The sequence below is a fragment of the Centruroides sculpturatus genome, unplaced genomic scaffold (genome assembly GCF_000671375.1).
Source record: "Centruroides sculpturatus isolate CEXI.00-Female unplaced genomic scaffold, Cexi_2.0 scaffold776, whole genome shotgun sequence".
Classification (NCBI taxonomy): Eukaryota; Metazoa; Arthropoda; class Arachnida; order Scorpiones; family Buthidae; genus Centruroides; species Centruroides sculpturatus.
In genome coordinates, this window is record NW_019385277.1 from 216,607 (window position 1) to 238,968 (window position 22,362).

Sequence of the window (22,362 nt, forward strand, 5' to 3'; positions counted from 1 at the left end):
TTAAATTAAGTAATCGCCGTATTATACGATGATAGACTTGTACTAGGCTGTAATAAACTAGTAAATGATCTAAGTTAAAATAAATAAACAAACATTTTTCTGAAAATACACTTTAGAACATCGAATCGTCCTTTTTTCAAGCGACGATGTCAGTATTGTACTCGTAGGTATGACGAACAAACTAAGCTAAACTAGTAAAGGCAAAATAGAACTAGCATTTTATGTTTACTTTTCCCATGTACTGTACACTAATAATGATTCGAAGATCGACGATCGACGATTTCTATTTAATTCCATTAAAATATATGAACTTTGGACTGGACTCGTCGAGTTTTAGATGAAGTTTTCTGTTATTTTAATTATAAACATTCTCAAAGCTATAAAAAGGAAGACAAAACACAACTCTAATGCAAGATCTTCTAATGATACAAATAGAGAAAATACATATTGAAAGCGCAGAAAAGAAAAGAGAAAAATATTAAACTTTATGTGGCTTGTATGAAATTCCAGTTGTTTCAATAATATAATTGAAAACGATTTATATAATCGTATTATAATTATTAAAATATTAATTAATGGTTACAGTAATTACAATAATAAACATAATATAATATCAGATACTTTTCTGTATGGAATATAAAAGTAAAGGAAAAACAGTAACAAAGAACTGTTTCTTAGTGATGTATTTATTTTCTGTTTTTGTATTAAAGGTGGAGTTCGTACGTGGTCACGGTCTCGTAATTTTTCAACAATGCATATTAATGCATTCTTCTTACTCTTATCCCGTGTAATTATTCCAATGTTTCACGGAAAAAGTGATGAACGACGACGTAAACTATTTTCATTAAATATATATATATATTTATGTTAGGTCTATTTGTCACGTAGCCTAATAAGCGAGAGACATTGATTTGTCAGAAATTATATGCTTCTGCAAAATTTCTATGCGTCATTACATCACGACTATAGATCATGTTCTCTATTACAAATACGTTATTTTTAATATTTATGTTTTCTTTATCTCTTGTGTCTTTTAACTCCAGTAAAAATCTCATATCATAAGATGGCTAATTAGAAAAAATAATATTTTGATTCAAATTAAAATCTTATCCTAAATTCTCGTTTCGTTAATTATTATCAAATTAATTGTTACTCACACCAAATGACGTTTTGTCAATATCGACAAATCTTTTAAATTCGTAAGTAATTTCGGATTTAAGTGGAGAGGATACTCCTATTTCGGCTCCTATACACTCATCTACGAGCAGTTTTGGTTGTGCAGAAAGCAAACCTGGTTTTTCAATTTGTACAAACCGAAGGAAAACAACAAAAATTTCTTCATCTGTAAAAATGTAGAAAAATTACTGTTATGTAATAATATAGGAATATTTTAAATTAACAATGCTAGTTTAATTCTTATTACTGAACCTTGTTGATAAGGGTCAATAAAATTTTCTCTACAACTTATAATTTTCAGCGATAGATTCTTTACTTTTAAACAATTTGAAAACGTGGTCATTAGAAGTTTTTAATTTTGAAAACGTACTATAAATTATTAGCGGCTAAAATAAGTCATTTCTTCAAAAATTATAAATTTTACCATTTTTACCTACAGTTCTTATTTACCTGTTTGGAGATTGAAGCAAATACGAAGAAAATCAATATTGTTATACACTTGTATACGTTTCGGCGTCGAAAAAATTAAAACTTTTTAAAAAAATAAAAAAAAAACTGGATTTATAAACTCATATTTAAATGGTTGTTTTGCCAGGTAAAGTTTAAATAATTATTATGTAAATTGCGTGTTTATTATTGTGTCAGCATATTTATTTACAAATAATGAGGATTAGTAGGCACGTTTATTTTTTTATTATATGTTATATTTTATATAGTAAGATATGTTCTATAAATTACAAAAAAAAATTATGTTTATTTGTACAAATTATATAAAATCGTCGTCTATATTATTTTTTCAGAACAGACGTAACCACGTGTCGTAAAAAAATGATATATTCCCAATATACCACTCATTAAAATATGACATCATTTTACTTTATATATTTATAAGAAATATAAAAACAGTATGAGCTATTAAAAATAAATTTGCCAGGACGAATTCACAAATAGAAAATTTAGAAAAAATATATTTCCTTTTGGACTGTACATGTAACTGAGTCCATCTTCATCTGTCCTTTCACACGCTTTGTAGAGGCAATAACAAATTTATTTAACTTAATTAACTTATTTACATTGGACGGCGAACATGTAGCCTCAAATAAAAGGTCGGTATCGCCGTGAATTTGTTATTGCCTCTACAAAGCGTATGAAAGGACAGATGAAGATGGACTCAGTTACATGTATAGTCCAAAAGGAAATTTTATTTTTTCTAAATTTTCTATCTAAGTATGAGCTATTATTTATTGTGACATCGTCACAATTCTCTCAATTTTAGCGTCTCGCCCCTGTACATCATACTTTTCCTGTTAACAACGGAATCGTGCCGGTAGTCTATCTACCTTCTTTCGGGGGGGGGAATTTTTGAATTGAAATAACGTGACTTCCGGCTTGCGTCAGAAGTTCGTATATAGTTAACCGAGACTTCCTGCGCCTATCCTCTACATAACTGNAAATGAATAATAACCACAATGATCACCATTAAAAGAATGTTATATTATAATTGAATAAATTAAATTCTGCTATATACCATTAGATTTATAGTAAGATTATTATTTGTTAAAATGACTTAACGCCGTGTAACCTTTATTTAGAAATGGTTTAATAATTGGTGAAACAATCAAGAACTTTTTCTGCGTGTCTATTCCCCAATCTCACCGCACGTCACTAGTCTTATCACTTATCACGAGTTTTATTTACTGCCGTATTCTTTATCTTTCTTTTGATTAAATTAATAATATGCTAAATAAAACTTTTTTGGATTAATGCATAAAATATTTTTATACTAACTGCATGGTATTTAAGAATTAATATACAGGTAAAGGTAATAGTAACTTAATACAGATTTATTACATGTAAATACTCGTATATATAATACGTCTGTACATTATATTTACAAAGATAGAGATAAAATAAGTGATACAAAAGGTCAAGGGTTGCAAGAGTTCTAAGAGATATTTTTCTTGATACTAAAGTTCTTGCATGCAATTCAGAAACAATGAGGAAGTGAAGGTCTTATCAGAATTAAATGATAAAATTCATTATAAATAATAAACACTATAATATTCAATACAATACAATATGGTTTTCTGTCGCTGCTTTTTATATTATAAATGAATAACAATAATAATAAAATCTGTTCGTTTGAAGCTTCTGTAGATATCTTGTAATATATATAAATGTAAGATGTTCACCCTATATGTCATCGTAATTTTTCATATTTTTAATTTGTCAAAGGATCGAACAATAAACTTTATAAGCATGTTTACAGAGGGTTATCTTTTCTCTATGGTCATCTTTATTTCTTCTTTAGGACGAAGTATGACGTCTCCGGAAACCAGAACTTTTTCACGATGTTCTAAAGAATGCACTTTAAAATTACGTAAGACGTGGGCACAAACTGTCTTCATTACCATCATGGCGAAACGTTGGCCTGTATAACGGACAATATAATATTTATTCTCTTNTTGACTGAAAACTTTACTACGCAGTCGTAATTAAAGTAACACGCTTTTGCACAATCGTCTTTTCATCCAGTAAGCGAGAACGAATGAATTCGTCTTTTAGGGGCGTCTATAAAAAGCAACGTAAAAATATAAATAATATTTATTAAATATTCTATCGTAGATACGGAAGATTCTTTTAAACTTACAACATTATCTATAGTCGAAGCAGTTAACTGTTTGAAACAACAACACATAACAGAATCAACGGTGTTTCATAATCCATAGCTAATAACTTTTCATTTATAATATTAACAGTCTATAAATATATATACATAAAATCTCTCGCAAGACCTGTTTTTTTCCCTTCTTCACGATGAAATTTAAGTTGTGTAAATTTTTAAAAATCTTATTGCAAATCATGTGAGTATATAATATATATATAAATTATATGCTGTATAAAACTTCCTAAAATGAGAAAGTAGTTTTTACTCCAAAGACCTGACTTGTAATATTTAATTGTTTACTATTATGTAAACGTAAATATTATTTATTTATTTTAAAATTTTTTATTAATCTGCCGGCATCAAAAAATTTTGTTACGGAACAATCTGCCTGAGAAGAATACTTTGCTTTCCGCAAAGGAAATTTGTACTTAATAAAAGAATTTTTCGGAAGCAAACCAAAAGCCACGATTCTTACATAGCGAATTCTACTGAAACAGCTATGGCATCGTAAATTGTTAATTATCTCTTTCACCTCTGTTAAAAGCAAGATAGGAAAGAATACGAACCACAACGATCTAAACAATCTTATCACTGCACAAAGTATAAATCTGAAAAATAATAGTGTTTAACATGCAATATCAGCGAATGTCATCCGCATTTACCTTTTGATAAATAATGTTGTTGGTGAAGAAAGTTAGCTTATTTGTTTCGTATTAATTATAACTATATCATTAAGGAAGTGCCTCCAGAGAGGAAATCAAAGAAAACGAACCTATTCGGGGTGTTTGGCAGATGAAAAATTCGGAAATCTTCAAGGGATCAGTCGTTTGTCAGGTGTGAACCCACGACCAGCGTTTAGTATTCGCCGTTTTTATCTATTCGGCCGCAGCTATGCCCTGGCCAGAGACGATCTTAATAAAACGTATAGCTACGCCGACCTTTCATTACGTTCCACCATTTTTTCTTAAAAAATCTGATATTTTACGTAGTAAAAGTGAACACGGATAAACCTCATAAATTGTTTATACACAGGCTTCTGGTGCTTACGTGTCTCTGAAACAAGAGTAAATTTTTATTAAAGACGACAGACTCGCTTACAGGCAATCTACCAATAGGAATGCCTCTTAAGAAGACTTTCTACGGAAAACTGACCTATACTTAGAATTATCAACGAGAAGAACACCCAGCCAGTTTATGAAGCGTGAACCCGCAACCGTATTGTGAATCGGAGTAATCTGACGCTTTTTTTAACAATTAAGGCTATGACGATGACCGATTTTTCAATTTTTTAATATTAAATAAGTCCTTTTTTAATGTACAAACGCGAATCATTGCTAAAATCAAAAACAACTTGTAAAATGGTTTGAATTAAAATTCTAATATTGATGAAAGCTAACATATATTATTGTTTTGCACATAAATTTTTGCTAAGTAATATTTTTATTGGCATTTCCGTAATTAATGTCATTTTTTCACGAAAATATATTCTTTATTATGTTATATTTTTATTTAAATTATTTTTATAACTAACTGAAAGAATTNACAATATGGTTTTCTGTCGCTGCTTTTTATATTATAAATGAATAACAATAATAATAAAATCTGTTCGTTTGAAGCTTCTGTAGATATCTTGTAATATATATAAATGTAAGATGTTCACCCTATATGTCATCGTAATTTTTCATATTTTTAATTTGTCAAAGGATCGAACAATAAACTTTATAAGCATGTTTACAGAGGGTTATCTTTTCTCTATGGTCATCTTTATTTCTTCTTTAGGACGAAGTATGACGTCTCCGGAAACCAGAACTTTTTCACGATGTTCTAAAGAATGCACTTTAAAATTACGTAAGACGTGGGCACAAACTGTCTTCATTACCATCATGGCGAAACGTTGGCCTGTATAACGGACAATATAATATTTATTCTCTTTGTAAACGCATTTGTGTTATTAGATAATACATCTCACCTATGCAATTCCTGGGACCAGCCGAGAATGGCAAGTAAGCGAAAGGATGACGATTCTCGCAGTTTTCTGGCAAGAATCTATCTGGATCGAATACTTCTGGATTTTCATAAACTTCCGAATTGTGATGAATTCCGTAAATGTAAACACACAACGAGGAATTTCGTGGAATCGTACATTTTCCTAAAAATTACATTTCAATTGTATATAATTTGTATTTAAAATTACTCAAACTATAATCTGTAATACACAAATTATAGAAGTACATTTTAAGAGAAAAAAAGTCATCTTAAATTGTTGCACCGAATTTATATCACAGGGATATAACTTAGAATTAAATACAAATATAACTTATAATTAGAAATACTTGGAATTAGTAAAATTCTTACCAATTTTTATTTCCACGGAATTCCTTCGCAAAATGTAAGGCACTGAAGGAAATAATCGCAAGGCTTCCTGAAGATTAAAAATAATTTATTTATACCTGATTAATATCTCTAATTTAATACATTCGTTAATTTAATAATTATAAACCTTAATAACTCGTTCTAAATATTTCATTTCTTTTAAGTCGTCCATTTTAATAGTTCTATTCACGTCATCGGGAAAAATATGGCAAAGTTCCTGATAAACTCTTTCTTGAGTTTCGTGATGTAAACCGAGGAGATACAAAGTCCAGCTTATACCCATTCCGGTCGTGTCGTGGCCCTATTTTTAAAGTATTTTAATTAACACTACTCTGAAAATAAATAAAAAGATTTAGATAGAAATTTAGACAATTTATTTTACTTCAAACATGAACGTGTCGACTTCTTCTCTGATATCTTCTTCCGTCAGGTCGCCACTGACGATGTGATGATATACCAACAAATCTAGAAAGGCCCTACGTTTTTTGATCCCCAAAACTTCTTTGTCTTTTTCAAAATCATCGATAACATCGTCCTCTTCCAACTGTTTTAACAATTTTCCTTTCTTCTTTCTTATCACCTAAAATGTTCTTGTTTCTTTAAATATCCTCCAACTACTTCTTGATTGTGCATAAAATTGGTTTCGTTGCATTATTCTTACCTTTCTGGCAAAATCGTGAACGAGTTCGATATCTCTTCTCATCTTCTTACCCAGCGGACTGAAGTACAGAATTGGTGGAAACCAATACCAGGGTTTTGCAAACCATTCAATGAATGTGCTAGTTATTCTAAAGCAATTTTAAAATTTAAGTACTGATTTTAAGAGTAGTTTAAATTCTATTTAATTCGCTTAAAATTACTATGAAGAATATAAGTATTTTTAATTGCTTAGTTACGGACGTTTACCCTTTAACAGCTTTGACATAGTTATTATCTGACTTGACTTGAGCTTTTAATTGGATACCCATGGCCGAGTCTAAGAAAATTTTAATTAAAATGTTTATGTACGATACGGTGAAAATACTGTAAGTACAAATAAAATAATCACCCGCAACTATGTCGAGTGTACAAAGCGTGACTAATTCGGACATTTCTACCACTTCGCCTTCCTTTGTTTCGATTAATTTCTGTACTAATATGTTAGCTTGTTCGTAAAATATATCTTGAAAATCTTCGAGAATTCGAAAGTGAAAAGCCGGTGTTAAAAGTTTTCTTCTACTCCTCCACTTTTCATCGGAACTGCGAAACGTGGTTCATAAAGACATGCATCGATTACTACATTTACAGTAGCTACTTATGTAAAAATTTATAAATCGGTATTCTTGAGATATATGTAATTGTATAGACGTTTACTTACCTGGTAAGAAGTCCTGTACCCAACCACGAGTGAAAGATGTTGTATACCCAATCTTTATTAATTACGCTGTAGCTTTTTAATACCTCCTGTTAAAGTATTATCCTTATTTACAATATTTCAACAAGAATTCATCGTTAGTCAAAAAGCTTACCTGAGCAACTTCGGGATGAAACAGTACAACGTACGTATGTCCCGCCCATGATCCTTTAAACATTTTCTTCTTTTCAAACAAGTGACACACTGCACTTAGATATTGAATAAGTACTGCAATCAACAACATTTAAAAACAAAAATATGCTTTTACTTCTATTAAGTAAACGATTTTTTACAATGTATTTTGTTATAATTTAATTTGTAAATCATACGAGTACTTACAAACGCCTACATTTATATTCTGTCCATTTTTCCAAACAGAAATAATATTTTTTAAAAGAGGAGTAGATGCAAACTTTTGTATTTCACAATCATTCTTCTTCTTCGAATTTTTCATCCATAATATAAAAATAATTACAGCTACAAAGAATATAAAACATATTCTAAACTCAAATATAATCCACAGAAATAAAAAAATCATTTCAAACTTTCACTGTCTTTCCAGCATCAAAAGCAACTGATAATGTCAAATCTATTTGCAATTGTATTCTGCAGTTTGTATTTATATTAACATCGAAAATATTTACGTTTTATATCAGATTTGGTTTCTCCTGTTTACGTCATTTATCTTATGGTAACTATCAAGATTACTTTATGAGGTTATCCATAGTAACGGATTAAACCAAGTATTAATATTTGTGTTATCGGTTAAACAATTGGCATTTCGTAACGTATAGTATATCAAAGGCGTATTCGGAAAGAGATAGAAAGGGAATATACTCTTTAAATCTTTTCATATATATTTACGAAATCAATTTATAAACAGATGTATTCTCGATTATTTTCTAAGGATATCTCGCTACAACTCTAATATTGATATATACTTTTGTTCTTTATTACGAAGATTTCATTGTAAATATTTTGCTCAGATTTGAATGTTTTATCTTCCATCTGTTATTGATTACTTTTTATCTTATATTTTAATGTATTCATATCACTTTAACTGTTTATTCATTATAAACTTCTTTATAAACTCCTTCAAAAGCGAGTGATAAGTTTTAGAAAACAATTAAGTATTTACAATTGCAACTCTCAATTTCACGATTAGCATTAACTTAAAATTCTAACTGTATATTTAAGTTGTTATTTTTCGCGGAAGTCTTTTTACAATATTGCAAGGTTCATTTTCTGTAATGTTATCTCGATTTAATATAGAACTTATCTATCAAATTTAGAGCATGTATAATAAATATTCGAGTAATATTTTTATAAAAAAGAAAGTTAACTCAGAAGTTTCTCTTTTCCTTACGATAAAAGTTAATCTAATCTAATCTAATATAAATTTATGAATCGCTTCCGCAGTAATATTGTAAAATGCCAGTCACTTTCGAAGTTACTTTCTATTCTCCAGAACACCGAAAGAATGCGTAATTCGTATTGGTTTCTATAGATCTATTAAATTTAGAAAAATTATGAAAGCTTGAATAAATTAATTTAGTTTAATAAAACGAGTAAGCAAAACAAACTATACAGTACTTTCACACTTTAACAAAAGTAGAGATTAGATTAATTTTTTAGTTTCGCTTTTACATCAAAAGGTCATCGACTCCAATGAGTTTACTGCTTGTTTAATGAATGGTGTTACAGTAGATCCCCCTATAAAACCGTTTCCTATAGTTATGATTCCTATAAAGATTGTGGCAGTATCCGTAAACAACGGTAAAAATAACTCCTATAATACGTAAAACGTCATCGGGCAGCCGAACTACTTTCCCGCCGTCCGTAGCGCCACGCTACGGACGTTTAGGCGGATAAATTGAGTTTAGTATCGTCTGTTCATATAATTATATATAAATTAGGTACTGTACATATAATTATATATTAATTATATATAAATTAGGTACTGTATATATAATTATATATTAACTTAATTTATTGTAACTTTATTATAATTAAATATATATTTTTCGCCGTCTAGCGTCACGCTACGGCGAGTTAGGCGACCTATCGTCTGTCCAGTACTGTAATTTTATACATTTCTTGTGAAAGAAACATTTCTTATTTAACGGCCATAAAAATTATTTATATTAAGGATGTCTCCAAAGGTCAACGAAGTTTTCGCAGAAAAATAATATCAGAAATCGCGGCCGCGGTTTGATGCGCTGTTCCGCGACGAAACCAAGCTTTAGCAACGGGCGTAGTCGAACGGTACACACTCGGTAAGCAATCCTACAATTTTTTGTTTATAACGTAGTTTATACGGATTATTTTCAAAAAAATATACGTATTTTGGAAATGTTGAGTCGAATTAGTCTAGAATCGATTAATTTTATGAAAGAAAACCTTTCAAACAGCCGTAGTCCGTAAACTATGATTCCTACAAAATTGATTCATAAAGAACGGAACGTATCTACCGTCTTATAGGGGGATCTACTGTATATAGTTATATAAATATAACTATATACAGTATAGTGTTATATACTGTATATAGTTATATTTATATAACTATATACAGTATATAACACTATATGACTCATAAACAGCAGACCACTTATAAGCTTCTTTCTTAATTCGTAAATCGAATGATTTTAGTACAAGCATTTTATTCCAAACTTTAATTGTTTAGAACCGCAGTAACCCAAGTGACTTCGCTATCATTTGACACTTTTTTAATATCTCTCTAATATATTAGAGAATTCAGAAAGAAGCAAGAGAATAACTTTATTTTATACAGATGCATTTCGGAAATTACAACCCCTTTTCAGTTGGTATTCTTCCATACAAGTAAAACAAGGTACAAACCATTTTCTGATAGCTGATTCGATCATTCTTGCTTTCATTCTTTTGAGGTTATGCGAAGTTGATGTTATGGTGAGAATAAAGCGATGCATTTCTGATAATCGGCGATGATTTTTATTTCCAAAACGTATACATTCACACAAAAAACTCAAAATGGTGTCTATGTTTGCCGACTATACTTTATAACACTTAATTTAGTTATTTGAATTTATATACAGTAGACGGTCGTTAACCCGCACTTACCAGACCAGAGTGGTGCCGGATTAACGAAAATACCGAATTAGCGTAGTTTTAGTATTTTCGCAAAATCCCACAACTCGTACATCGCAGACCTTGCTATATTTTTCGTACCAGTGTACTCTGCCATATGCTCCCGATGCACACTTATTAATCAGTACAAAAATGATGTAGAGTAGAACTACACTGTGTTAACATTTGAAAAACCTGCAAATACGTTAATGAACGCGTTACTGTACAAAATAAAAACGTTGACAATGCTTCTTGTGCATGTAGGCGAGTAAATATTTATTTTCCTGGCAGATAAACCAACCGCATACGTCAACAGTACGACTTACGTGCTCCGAGTACGAGAAACCGTTTTCTTTGTTATCGGTTACTTTTCGGAAGTTGCCCGATTACCGAACATTTCGTATTATCGAGTGTAGATTTAACGAACTTCTAACCGTATAAGCGTATGTTAAATTCAAACCAATTCAAATCGACTGAAGATTAAATTACTGCCGAAATATATCAATTTATTTGTCTTTTCTAAAATAAATGACTATTTAATAAGTGTGAATGTAATTTACACATACAAGAATGAATTTGAATATGAATTTAAAATTTATTTCTTTATATTCAACTCCTCCTGGTATATTGATACATACGATGTTTGCATTATCTCTCTTATCCATAAATTTTATATAAAAATTCGTGGAAGTGCGTTTCTAAATAAAAATATAAATTTAATGTAAAATTTATATACATTTAAGAAAAATAATTAATAAAGAAATATTACCCCCCATGCAGGCTTTGTAATTAAGAAGGAATCCTCTACTTCATAAATCTTTCCAGGCTTCAAAGGGTTTTAATTAATAAATCCGTGTGCATCTCCAATTGAGATCTTTGGATAACGAATAAGCTGATCAAATGCTATAAAGAATTTTACATTTGTAACTTGGTACTCCATTTCAGGAATCTCCTCGCCTTAAACATTGTAAACAAATTAACAATATTAATTCGTATTAATAAGCGTACAAATATAAACTTTGAAATTTTCGTGTTACAAGTACACGTAAGCTACTTACATACTTCAAATTTGACTGAAAACTTTACTACGCAGTCGTAATTAAAGTAACACGCTTTTGCACAATCGTCTTTTCATCCAGTAAGCGAGAACGAATGAATTCGTCTTTTAGGGGCGTCTATAAAAAGCAACGTAAAAATATAAATAATATTTATTAAATATTCTATCGTAGATACGGAAGATTCTTTTAAACTTACAACATTATCTATAGTCGAAGCAGTTAACTGTTTGAAACAACAACACATAACAGAATCAACGGTGTTTCATAATCCATAGCTAATAACTTTTCATTTATAATATTAACAGTCTATAAATATATATACATAAAATCTCTCGCAAGACCTGTTTTTTTCCCTTCTTCACGATGAAATTTAAGTTGTGTAAATTTTTAAAAATCTTATTGCAAATCATGTGAGTATATAATATATATATAAATTATATGCTGTATAAAACTTCCTAAAATGAGAAAGTAGTTTTTACTCCAAAGACCTGACTTGTAATATTTAATTGTTTACTATTATGTAAACGTAAATATTATTTATTTATTTTAAAATTTTTTATTAATCTGCCGGCATCAAAAAATTTTGTTACGGAACAATCTGCCTGAGAAGAATACTTTGCTTTCCGCAAAGGAAATTTGTACTTAATAAAAGAATTTTTCGGAAGCAAACCAAAAGCCACGATTCTTACATAGCGAATTCTACTGAAACAGCTATGGCATCGTAAATTGTTAATTATCTCTTTCACCTCTGTTAAAAGCAAGATAGGAAAGAATACGAACCACAACGATCTAAACAATCTTATCACTGCACAAAGTATAAATCTGAAAAATAATAGTGTTTAACATGCAATATCAGCGAATGTCATCCGCATTTACCTTTTGATAAATAATGTTGTTGGTGAAGAAAGTTAGCTTATTTGTTTCGTATTAATTATAACTATATCATTAAGGAAGTGCCTCCAGAGAGGAAATCAAAGAAAACGAACCTATTCGGGGTGTTTGGCAGATGAAAAATTCGGAAATCTTCAAGGGATCAGTCGTTTGTCAGGTGTGAACCCACGACCAGCGTTTAGTATTCGCCGTTTTTATCTATTCGGCCGCAGCTATGCCCTGGCCAGAGACGATCTTAATAAAACGTATAGCTACGCCGACCTTTCATTACGTTCCACCATTTTTTCTTAAAAAATCTGATATTTTACGTAGTAAAAGTGAACACGGATAAACCTCATAAATTGTTTATACACAGGCTTCTGGTGCTTACGTGTCTCTGAAACAAGAGTAAATTTTTATTAAAGACGACAGACTCGCTTACAGGCAATCTACCAATAGGAATGCCTCTTAAGAAGACTTTCTACGGAAAACTGACCTATACTTAGAATTATCAACGAGAAGAACACCCAGCCAGTTTATGAAGCGTGAACCCGCAACCGTATTGTGAATCGGAGTAATCTGACGCTTTTTTTAACAATTAAGGCTATGACGATGACCGATTTTTCAATTTTTTAATATTAAATAAGTCCTTTTTTAATGTACAAACGCGAATCATTGCTAAAATCAAAAACAACTTGTAAAATGGTTTGAATTAAAATTCTAATATTGATGAAAGCTAACATATATTATTGTTTTGCACATAAATTTTTGCTAAGTAATATTTTTATTGGCATTTCCGTAATTAATGTCATTTTTTCACGAAAATATATTCTTTATTATGTTATATTTTTATTTAAATTATTTTTATAACTAACTGAAAGAATTTGTTTATATTTATCGCATAATCATCATTCGATTTTAAATCAATAAATTGTAATGACATTTTTAAATAAAATTAGATTAAAATACTAATTCTAAGTCTTAATTTAAATTTTAAAATTAAAATTCTTGTTCAACCACCAGATATTTCTGTACATAATATTTCCATCCTTTCGTTCTACAGATTAAAAAAAATTATTGGATATTTATGCTAAACTTAAAATATGTAATTAAGTATTATTTATTAAAATTAATATATACTTCGAAATAATAAATTACGCGTTTATAAATTTAAAAAATCACAATTATCAAATGACCAGGAAACGTTTTTTGAAGCGATACTTAACTGTACAGTATATATTTTAACAAGTTTAACAGGTGATGAAATTCCTTGTTTTTTTGGGTGAATCTGCAACAATTTTTGATGAAACATATTGTTTTTCGCAAATTTACAAGCAATACAAACACCATAAAATAAAAAGATCCCAGAAAGAAGAAAGAAAAAAGTTATCAGAAAGTTCTCGACTTAGATATTTAAAGTAGTTGGGAAGAACCGTAATCTTTCACGGGAGGATTAAACAAAGAATGAGAAATAGAAGAGAAAATTAAAGAGAACCTGAAATTGAAGATAGCCATTGTAACAAAGGAATAATCCAAGTGGAAGAGAGAATCTATGAAAGATATAATCGTCGTTACGAATTTCTTATAATCGGTTAAAACACGAATTGAATTTAACTGTTGTAGTTTCCCAGATTCAAATAAGCCTCGGGTTAAGAACTATGCTGTTATCTCGTACATCTAACGACTCTAATATAAAACGCTAAATTTGACAAAAGTTGGAGTTCGAACTGCTCGTGCAGTGAAAAATTGCGTTCAAAGTTCGTTCTGACCCAAATCGTCCTTCGCCCTTTAGTGCATAATTTCTTGAACTGGACTTTTTAATAGACCACATTTGAGACGTTCGAAAGTTAGGAGCATCTCCATTCACATTACGAAGTTGTTTTTATATCTTTTTCGAAAATCATAAGGCAGAATACGCGTGATATGCTTTTTATCTGAAGACTTTTCCAATCGGATTTTTGAAGTCCAAAATGACCTAATTGTGTTTCCAATTGTGAGATTTGTCACCGAATATACATAATTATGTTCGTAAAATCAGGATATTTCTGACACTGCAGAGATTACGTCTGTGAATGCGTGTTTGGGTGAGCGATCCGGTCCCGAGGAATTTGGGATAAGAGATGGGAGTTACGATATAACGAGAGTCAATAAATAATCACTACAGACGATTGACTGAGCTATAAAACTATTTATTCCACGATAGACTAAACATTTCGGCAGGCGCATTTAGCAATTTAAAGCGGTCAACGAATATAACGATCGCGTCAAATCAGAGAGACAGTTTTACTCTGCATAACATCATATCTCAATTTAACATTAGATTCCAACGTTGAGGATAAACAAACAAATATTGAAAGTTCTGTTCTTAATAGTTTCACATAGACCCCAGATAGATGCTGACTCATTTGTAAGACTTTCATCCCATAAAGATAACGAGAGATGCATTAGATGACAATTTCTTTAGGGCGGTAGTAACACGTCAGAAAGATATTCTCTCTGACGTCGTCCAAAGAGACTCGTGTCACTCGTTTTTCTCTGTTTTCGGAGAATGATAAACAATTTCGAATTTGACTAAAGTTATGGGTTCTTACACTCGAATTCTCCAATCGGATGATGATTTCTAGGAGTAGAAGTGATTACATTTATCGAAATTGGTATCGTTTAAGGTCTAGAAACAAATTAATTGGCTTTCAGTTATTTCTAATGGGAAAAATTTATTCGGACTTCGAACGGCCTTGCGAATGAATTCAATCGAAGTACGAGGCACCACTGTATAGGAGACACGTTGAAAGTACGCAAAGTATATGATTATATGGTTTAGACGACAGGTAAGAAATTTAATTAAAATGCTGCATCTTCAAATTGTCTACAATCAGACGGCCCTTTATATTCCGAGGTTGACGGGAACATTTTTGCACGTAAAATTGTAAATATTATCGATTTCGAGGGTGGAAAAGTCGCGATCGAATTCGTAAGTCGGGAGCATATCGGACGAAGACTAATTAAGCCACGAATAACGAAGTAACACACGTAACAACGTAATACAAATGACAACGCAACAACCGAATCGGGTTAACTTTGAAAAGCGTAATTATTTCAAATGTTGTAGCGGCAACTCATAAATAAAGGCAGTAAACGGTTTTGGTAGTTCCGAAAATGTATGAGTAATTAAGGTCATTCGCTTAGTTTTCATTCGCTCGTCTCCAATTGCCAGGTAATAAACAAGGAACTTCAAATAAATGTTGCCGGATAATACGTTTTAAAAATAAACTCTCCGGGATTTAATGCAGGAAATTCGGTACTACTAATGTATGAAATTTGACAAATCGGCATTATTTTTCATGATTTTACCTATAGCAAATTAATTTATCATCGCATTTCGTGAATTTTTATATTATTTTGAAAATCAGTTATGCCAGTATGATTTGTAGATAAGACATATTCTCCCATGTATTTCAATTAAGCGCAATCTACTGTACTTCCATAAAATGAATTTTATACAAATAAGTGTCTGTCTGATTATTGTCAATGATTGATGTCGATTAACATTGTAGCCTGTACTGTACATTATTTAAAANGTTATATACTGTATATAGTTATATTTATATAACTATATACAGTATATAACACTATATGACTCATAAACAGCAGACCACTTATAAGCTTCTTTCTTAATTCGTAAATCGAATGATTTTGGTACAAGCATTCTATTCCAAATTTTAATTGTTTAGAACCGCAGTAACCCAAGTGACTTCGCTATCATTTGACACTTTTTTAATATCTCTCTAATATATTAGAGAATTCAGAAAGAAGCAAGAGAATAACTTTATTTTACACAGATGCATTTCGGAAAATACAACCCCTTTTCAATTGGTATTCTTCCATACAAGTAAAACAAGGTACAAACCATTTTCTGATAGCTGATTCGATCATTCTTGCTTTCATTCTTTTCAGATTATGCGAAGTTGATGTTATGGTGAGAATAAAGCGATGCATTTCTGATAATCGGCGATGATTTTTATTTCCAAAACGTATACATTCACACAAAAAACTCAAAATGGTGTCTATGTTTGCCGACTATACTTTATAACACTTAATTTAGTTATTTGAATTTATATACAGTAGACGGTCGTTAACCCGCACTTACCAGAACAGAGTGGTGCCGGATTAACGAAAATACCGAATTAGCGTAGTTTTAGTATTTTCGCAAAATCCCACAACTCGTACATCACAGGCCTTGCTATATCTTTCGTACCAGTGTACTGTACGCTGCCATATGCTCCCGATGCACACTTATTAATCAGTTCAAAAATGATGTGGTGTAGAACTATACTGTGTTAACATTTGAAAAACCTGCAAATACGTTAATGAACGCGTCACTGTACAAAATAAAAACGTTGACAATGCTTCTTGTGCATGTGGCTAGTAAATATTTATTTTCCTGGCTATCTGCCAGGAAAATAAATATTTACTAGCCTACATGCTTATTTACTGTATTTCAATTAAGCGCAATCTACATGATTATTTAATGTATTTCAATTAAGCGCAATCTACTGTACTTCCGTACAATGAATTTTATACAAATAAGTGTCTGTCCGATTATTGTCAATGATTGATGTCGATTAACANTTTTTATTTCCAAAACGTATACATTCACACAAAAAACTCAAAATGGTGTCGATGTTTGCCGACTATACTTTATAACACTTAATTTAGTTATTTGAATTTATATACAATAGACGGTCGTTAACCCGCACTTACCAGACCAGAGTGGTGCCGGATTAACGAAAATACCGAATTAGCGTAGTTTTAGTATTTTCGCAAAATCCCACAACTCGTACATCGCAGACCTTGCTATATTTTTCGTACCAGTGTACTCTGCCATATGCTCCCGATGCACACTTATTAATCAGTACAAAAATGATGTAGAGTAGAACTACACTGTGTTAACATTTGAAAAACCTGCAAATACGTTAATGAACGCGTTACTGTACAAAATAAAAACGTTGACAATGCTTCTTGTGCATGTAGGCGAGTAAATATTTATTTTCCTGGCAGATAAACCAACCGCATACGTCAACAGTACGACTTACGTGCTCCGAGTACGAGAAACCGTTTTCTTTGTTATCGGTTACTTTTCGGAAGTTGCCCGATTACCGAACATTTCGTATTATCGAGTGTAGATTTAACGAACTTCTAACCGTATAAGCGTATGTTAAATTCAAACCAATTCAAATCGACTGAAGATTAAATTACTGCCGAAATATATCAATTTATTTGTCTTTTCTAAAATAAATGACTATTTAATAAGTGTGAATGTAATTTACACATACAAGAATGAATTTGAATATGAATTTAAAATTTATTTCTTTATATTCAACTCCTCCTGGTATATTGATACATACGATGTTTGCATTATCTCTCTTATCCATAAATTTTATATAAAAATTCGTGGAAGTGCGTTTCTAAATAAAAATATAAATTTAATGTAAAATTTATATACATTTAAGAAAAATAATTAATAAAGAAATATTACCCCCCATGCAGGCTTTGTAATTAAGAAGGAATCCTCTACTTCATAAATCTTTCCAGGCTTCAAAGGGTTTTAATTAATAAATCCGTGTGCATCTCCAATTGAGATCTTTGGATAACGAATAAGCTGATCAAATGCTATAAAGAATTTTACATTTGTAACTTGGTACTCCATTTCAGGAATCTCCTCGCCTTAAACATTGTAAACAAATTAACAATATTAATTCGTATTAATAAGCGTACAAATATAAACTTTGAAATTTTCGTGTTACAAGTACACGTAAGCTACTTACATACTTCAAATTTGACTGAAAACTTTACTACGCAGTCGTAATTAAAGTAACACGCTTTTGCACAATCGTCTTTTCATCCAGTAAGCGAGAACGAATGAATTCGTCTTTTAGGGGCGTCTATAAAAAGCAACGTAAAAATATAAATAATATTTATTAAATATTCTATCGTAGATACGGAAGATTCTTTTAAACTTACAACATTATCTATAGTCGAAGCAGTTAACTGTTTGAAACAACAACACATNTCCGTAAAATGAATTTTATACAAATAAGTGTCTGTCCGATTATTGTCAATGATTGATGTCGATTAACATTGTAGCCTGTACATTATTTAAAATTGAAACTTATTGACACAATGAAATGAACCTATTATTTTCAAATTTCTTCTTCTTCTTATCATGCATTAGACAAGAGGTGCGTAGTTCCGGGTCGTACTCGTTCCAAACACAAAACTACTGGAAATAATTTTAAATTTATGAAGATATTTTATAAGTTTATATTTTAATCGGAATTCGGAACTAGTAACTACAGATACTTGTGGCATTGCCCGGCCAAAAAGTAAGAAGGCTAAACGTTAAAACGTTACAATTTTGGCCTACTGTTACCGTGTTTACCACGAAGCGTCGAGGAGATCAAATCGGAGAAGAGTGAAGTATCCAGGTTTCATAGAAGCCCATGTTTTCTTCACGGTGCAGATCGGATAAAGTGTTTAGGAATTAATTAACGAGGGGAATAAAATCAAGGAATGGGTAAAGTGTCCTCATTTCATTTTAACCTACGGAGGTTGGGCAAAGTAATTCGAACACCAACGAAAGATCGCTTTCTTTTTATTAATAAAGAGTAGTATCCCTTTTGCAGATATTACAGCTGAAGTACGACGAGGAATAGACAAATACAAATCACGAACGTCAGTAATGTCAATTTTGTACCATTTTTGAATCAATACTGATGCTAATTTCCTAACGGAAGTAGGCAGTGGAAATCTGCACCTAATCTTTTTCTCAAGAATGTTCCACACAGGCTCAATAATTCGAATTTTCCTCCAGATGCTCGTCCTGTGGTGTCTAAAGAGACCACAACGCGTTGTGGTCTCTTTAAATTATCCACAAAGCGTTGGGGTCGTTTTTTTTCACTCAATGAACGTTTTCGTTCTTTGAGCATAACATATATAAGTATTTCTCACTGGAATTAGTTCCAATAGTTTCAGTTCCAGAACCGGAATTATATTTGCTACCTTTACACGAGACTAATCGCCTTCTGCTCCAAGTTTATTGTTTCTCTTCACCGTATCTCTCCGTCTTCTCGATCTTAATCTTCTTTTTCTGTCTGGTTGCCAATGATTCATCTGTTCTACTATTTTCTATCTGGCATTCTATCGATATGTTCAACCATTTAATTCATTTAATCTAAAAATAATTTTCAAATATACAGTATATTAGATTTTAAAACATTTATAAATTATTATTAAGCTATTTAGACTTATTTTCTTTTCTATTTTAGGAGGAAAAGGTTCGAATTCTTCAATAATTATTAACTTTAATAATTGTTGTCACCAAATGACGTACAGTAAGCGGTCAAAATCCACCCAATAAATGCGAGAGACTATTTTAAAGAACGAAAATGTTGCCAAGCACATTTAGTACAGTACAAAAACTTTATATTTATTTGTATAGTATATGTTTACGTATATAATTATAATATAATTATCCGAACAACGTAATTATTTTATTAATAATAGTAACATACAAAGAACATATGGGTTGGGAAGGATTTGACGCAGACAAAAATCTATATTGTATTTGTGGAAAAAGTACACTTCAATAATCAGTATAGCCTTCTTTCGCCTTTAAAACGTTCCTAATGTGATTGGAAATAGAATAAATACTTTCCCGGAATTTGTGCAATATTATTTTCCACTCATTCCGTAACGTTTCCATAATTGGTGGAGCTGCACAGTCGGACAAACGACATTTAAGAAAGAACCAGACGAGTTCAATCGGGTCGAGATCGAGACGACCACTCGAGCAAGCAAATATTATGATCCCGAAGCCACAAAATTGCCCTTCTAAATGTACATTTTAAATTATTATCTTGCGGATAAATGAAAGAGCTGGTACTGTATTAATGTGGTAATCATCGACAGACTCATTCTCGCCCATCTGAACCAACTCTATTCATTTTGGATCCATCTCACCATGCAATCATTTTCCAATTGTCTGAGGTCCAGTCTTTATAGCGTTTGGCAAAATTAAGGTTATATAATTTAGTAAGTTTATGCTTCTTGGGCTTAATTTCTAGCTCTTGCTTTCAAATTGTTACGTTTTAGGAATCTGCGGAAAGTTGAAGTACTCACTTATAATCTTAAGCCATGTTTCAATTCACTCTTTACTTGTGATGATGTACGGCAACGTCCACTCGTTATCAAACGTTTGTGTTTTGGCGCTCAACGTTTTCTTGCTGCCAGCTTTTAAATTTTCGTGATGCTCACTATTTTTTATTCCGAATACATTCTAACGCCCAACAACGAGTTCTAATGCTGTTTTCTCAACAGAAAAACTTTTCTACAGCAGGTCCGCAATAAGGAGATTCTTTTCACTAAAAACCTTCTTCCCGATGACTCGTATCAAGCAGCAGCTCACTTGCATATTTATACGTTAATATCTCTTTAACATTGTTTAACGTTGATGTAATAACAAATTGATATATGCGTCAAAATTCTCCCAATGCAACAATCAGAATTTATACACCGTAGATATTTTAAAAATATGAAAATTATTTTTATTTTTTGCTATTATGTGAATATTGTAATTATCTTACGGCCGATTTATTTCCTTTTCCATTGACTTTCGCATATAGAATAGTTTTGCTATTTTTCTATAGTTCGTACGGACATTGGAAGAATTTTAATGCTTACTGTATTTAAGTGAAGGACATAACTGACTCTCAAAATATAAATTATCTTTTGCCGATCATACAAATTCATACGCGTTACAACGCATAAAATTCTATTATTAACAATACAAAATAGAGTAAATTATAAATAACAATCGCATAGATGTGTCGATCAGGCATAAACTGAATGCATTATTAACAATAGATGTAATAAATTTTTTCTGTATATATTTTTAATAATTTTTTTTCTATTATCCGAGGAAGTAAACTCTAAAAATGAATTGAAATAAATATTACTTCCACTCTGAATAAGTTACAGAACAATCTGTATGTTCTCCAAATGATCTTAAAGTAATAAAAAATATCAACAGAATGAAATTCATCGTGAAATTCCGATATAAAAAGGTGTTACGCGGTGATAAAATTATTTTCTTGTAATATATTTTTCTATAATTTCTTCAATGTTTTACGAAACGATTTTTTATTTTTGGTAAGCTCCATGATTTTACTTGAACCGGTTAAGAGAAATACGTAAATGTTATATATCTACCACTATACAATAATGCACGTAACGTATTTCCTCAGACACTTCAGTTGGCGTCAGTTTTTTTAATAGGACGGTGTTAACATTTTATTTTAGATACATAATGAATTCGTTATCAAACCGTTTTTATATAACATTTTGAAAATGTCGGATAAAGTTCAATTTGTTTTTTTATTAAAATGACGTTATTAGTAATACATACAATTCATTTTAATTAAATAGATAATTATTTTTAACAATAACATAACATAATAAAACCGATAAGAAATCTCACAAAAGTCTATAAAGAAGCCATGTAAAACTTATAAACATTTAGCTACGAACAAAGAATTCGTCTCTTAAAACTTAAAAATCTTTGAGTTTCTACAACGTTAATTCTTATAACTAAAAATATTTACAAGATGATTTAGTCTACTTCAATGTTTTCAGGAAGAGAAGTTTTGTTTACAATGAAAAAA

General features: G+C 30.8%; 1 protein-coding gene and 1 long non-coding RNA gene across 3 annotated transcripts; one reads left to right on the forward strand and one right to left on the reverse strand.

Annotated features, from left to right (window-relative positions):
* Positions 1-1,512: 1,512 nt before the first annotated feature.
* LOC111637076 lies at positions 1,513-3,620 on the forward strand. Its single transcript, XR_002758634.1, has 3 exons — positions 1,513-1,542; positions 1,616-1,771; positions 3,488-3,620. It is a non-coding gene; the product is annotated as an uncharacterized LOC111637076 (long non-coding RNA).
* A 1,784-nt stretch (positions 3,621-5,404) lies between these two features.
* Positions 5,405-8,184, reverse strand: LOC111637084 (cytochrome P450 4C1-like). 2 transcript variants are annotated; one of them, XM_023382493.1, is made up of 11 exons: positions 7,950-8,184; positions 7,726-7,838; positions 7,575-7,660; positions 7,266-7,456; positions 7,124-7,193; positions 6,879-7,005; positions 6,600-6,797; positions 6,345-6,518; positions 6,200-6,266; positions 5,814-5,993; positions 5,405-5,743 (listed from the first exon to the last, which is right to left on the reverse strand). In XM_023382493.1, exons 1-11 carry the CDS (start codon positions 8,146-8,148, stop codon positions 5,586-5,588), a joined length of 1,563 nt encoding a protein of 520 aa, XP_023238261.1. In that variant the 5' UTR covers positions 8,149-8,184; the 3' UTR covers positions 5,405-5,585. The 2 variants fall into 2 exon arrangements, with proteins under 2 accessions (XP_023238261.1, XP_023238260.1); XM_023382492.1 differs by having other exon boundaries at positions 7,124-7,456.
* Positions 8,185-22,362: the final 14,178 nt, after the last annotated feature.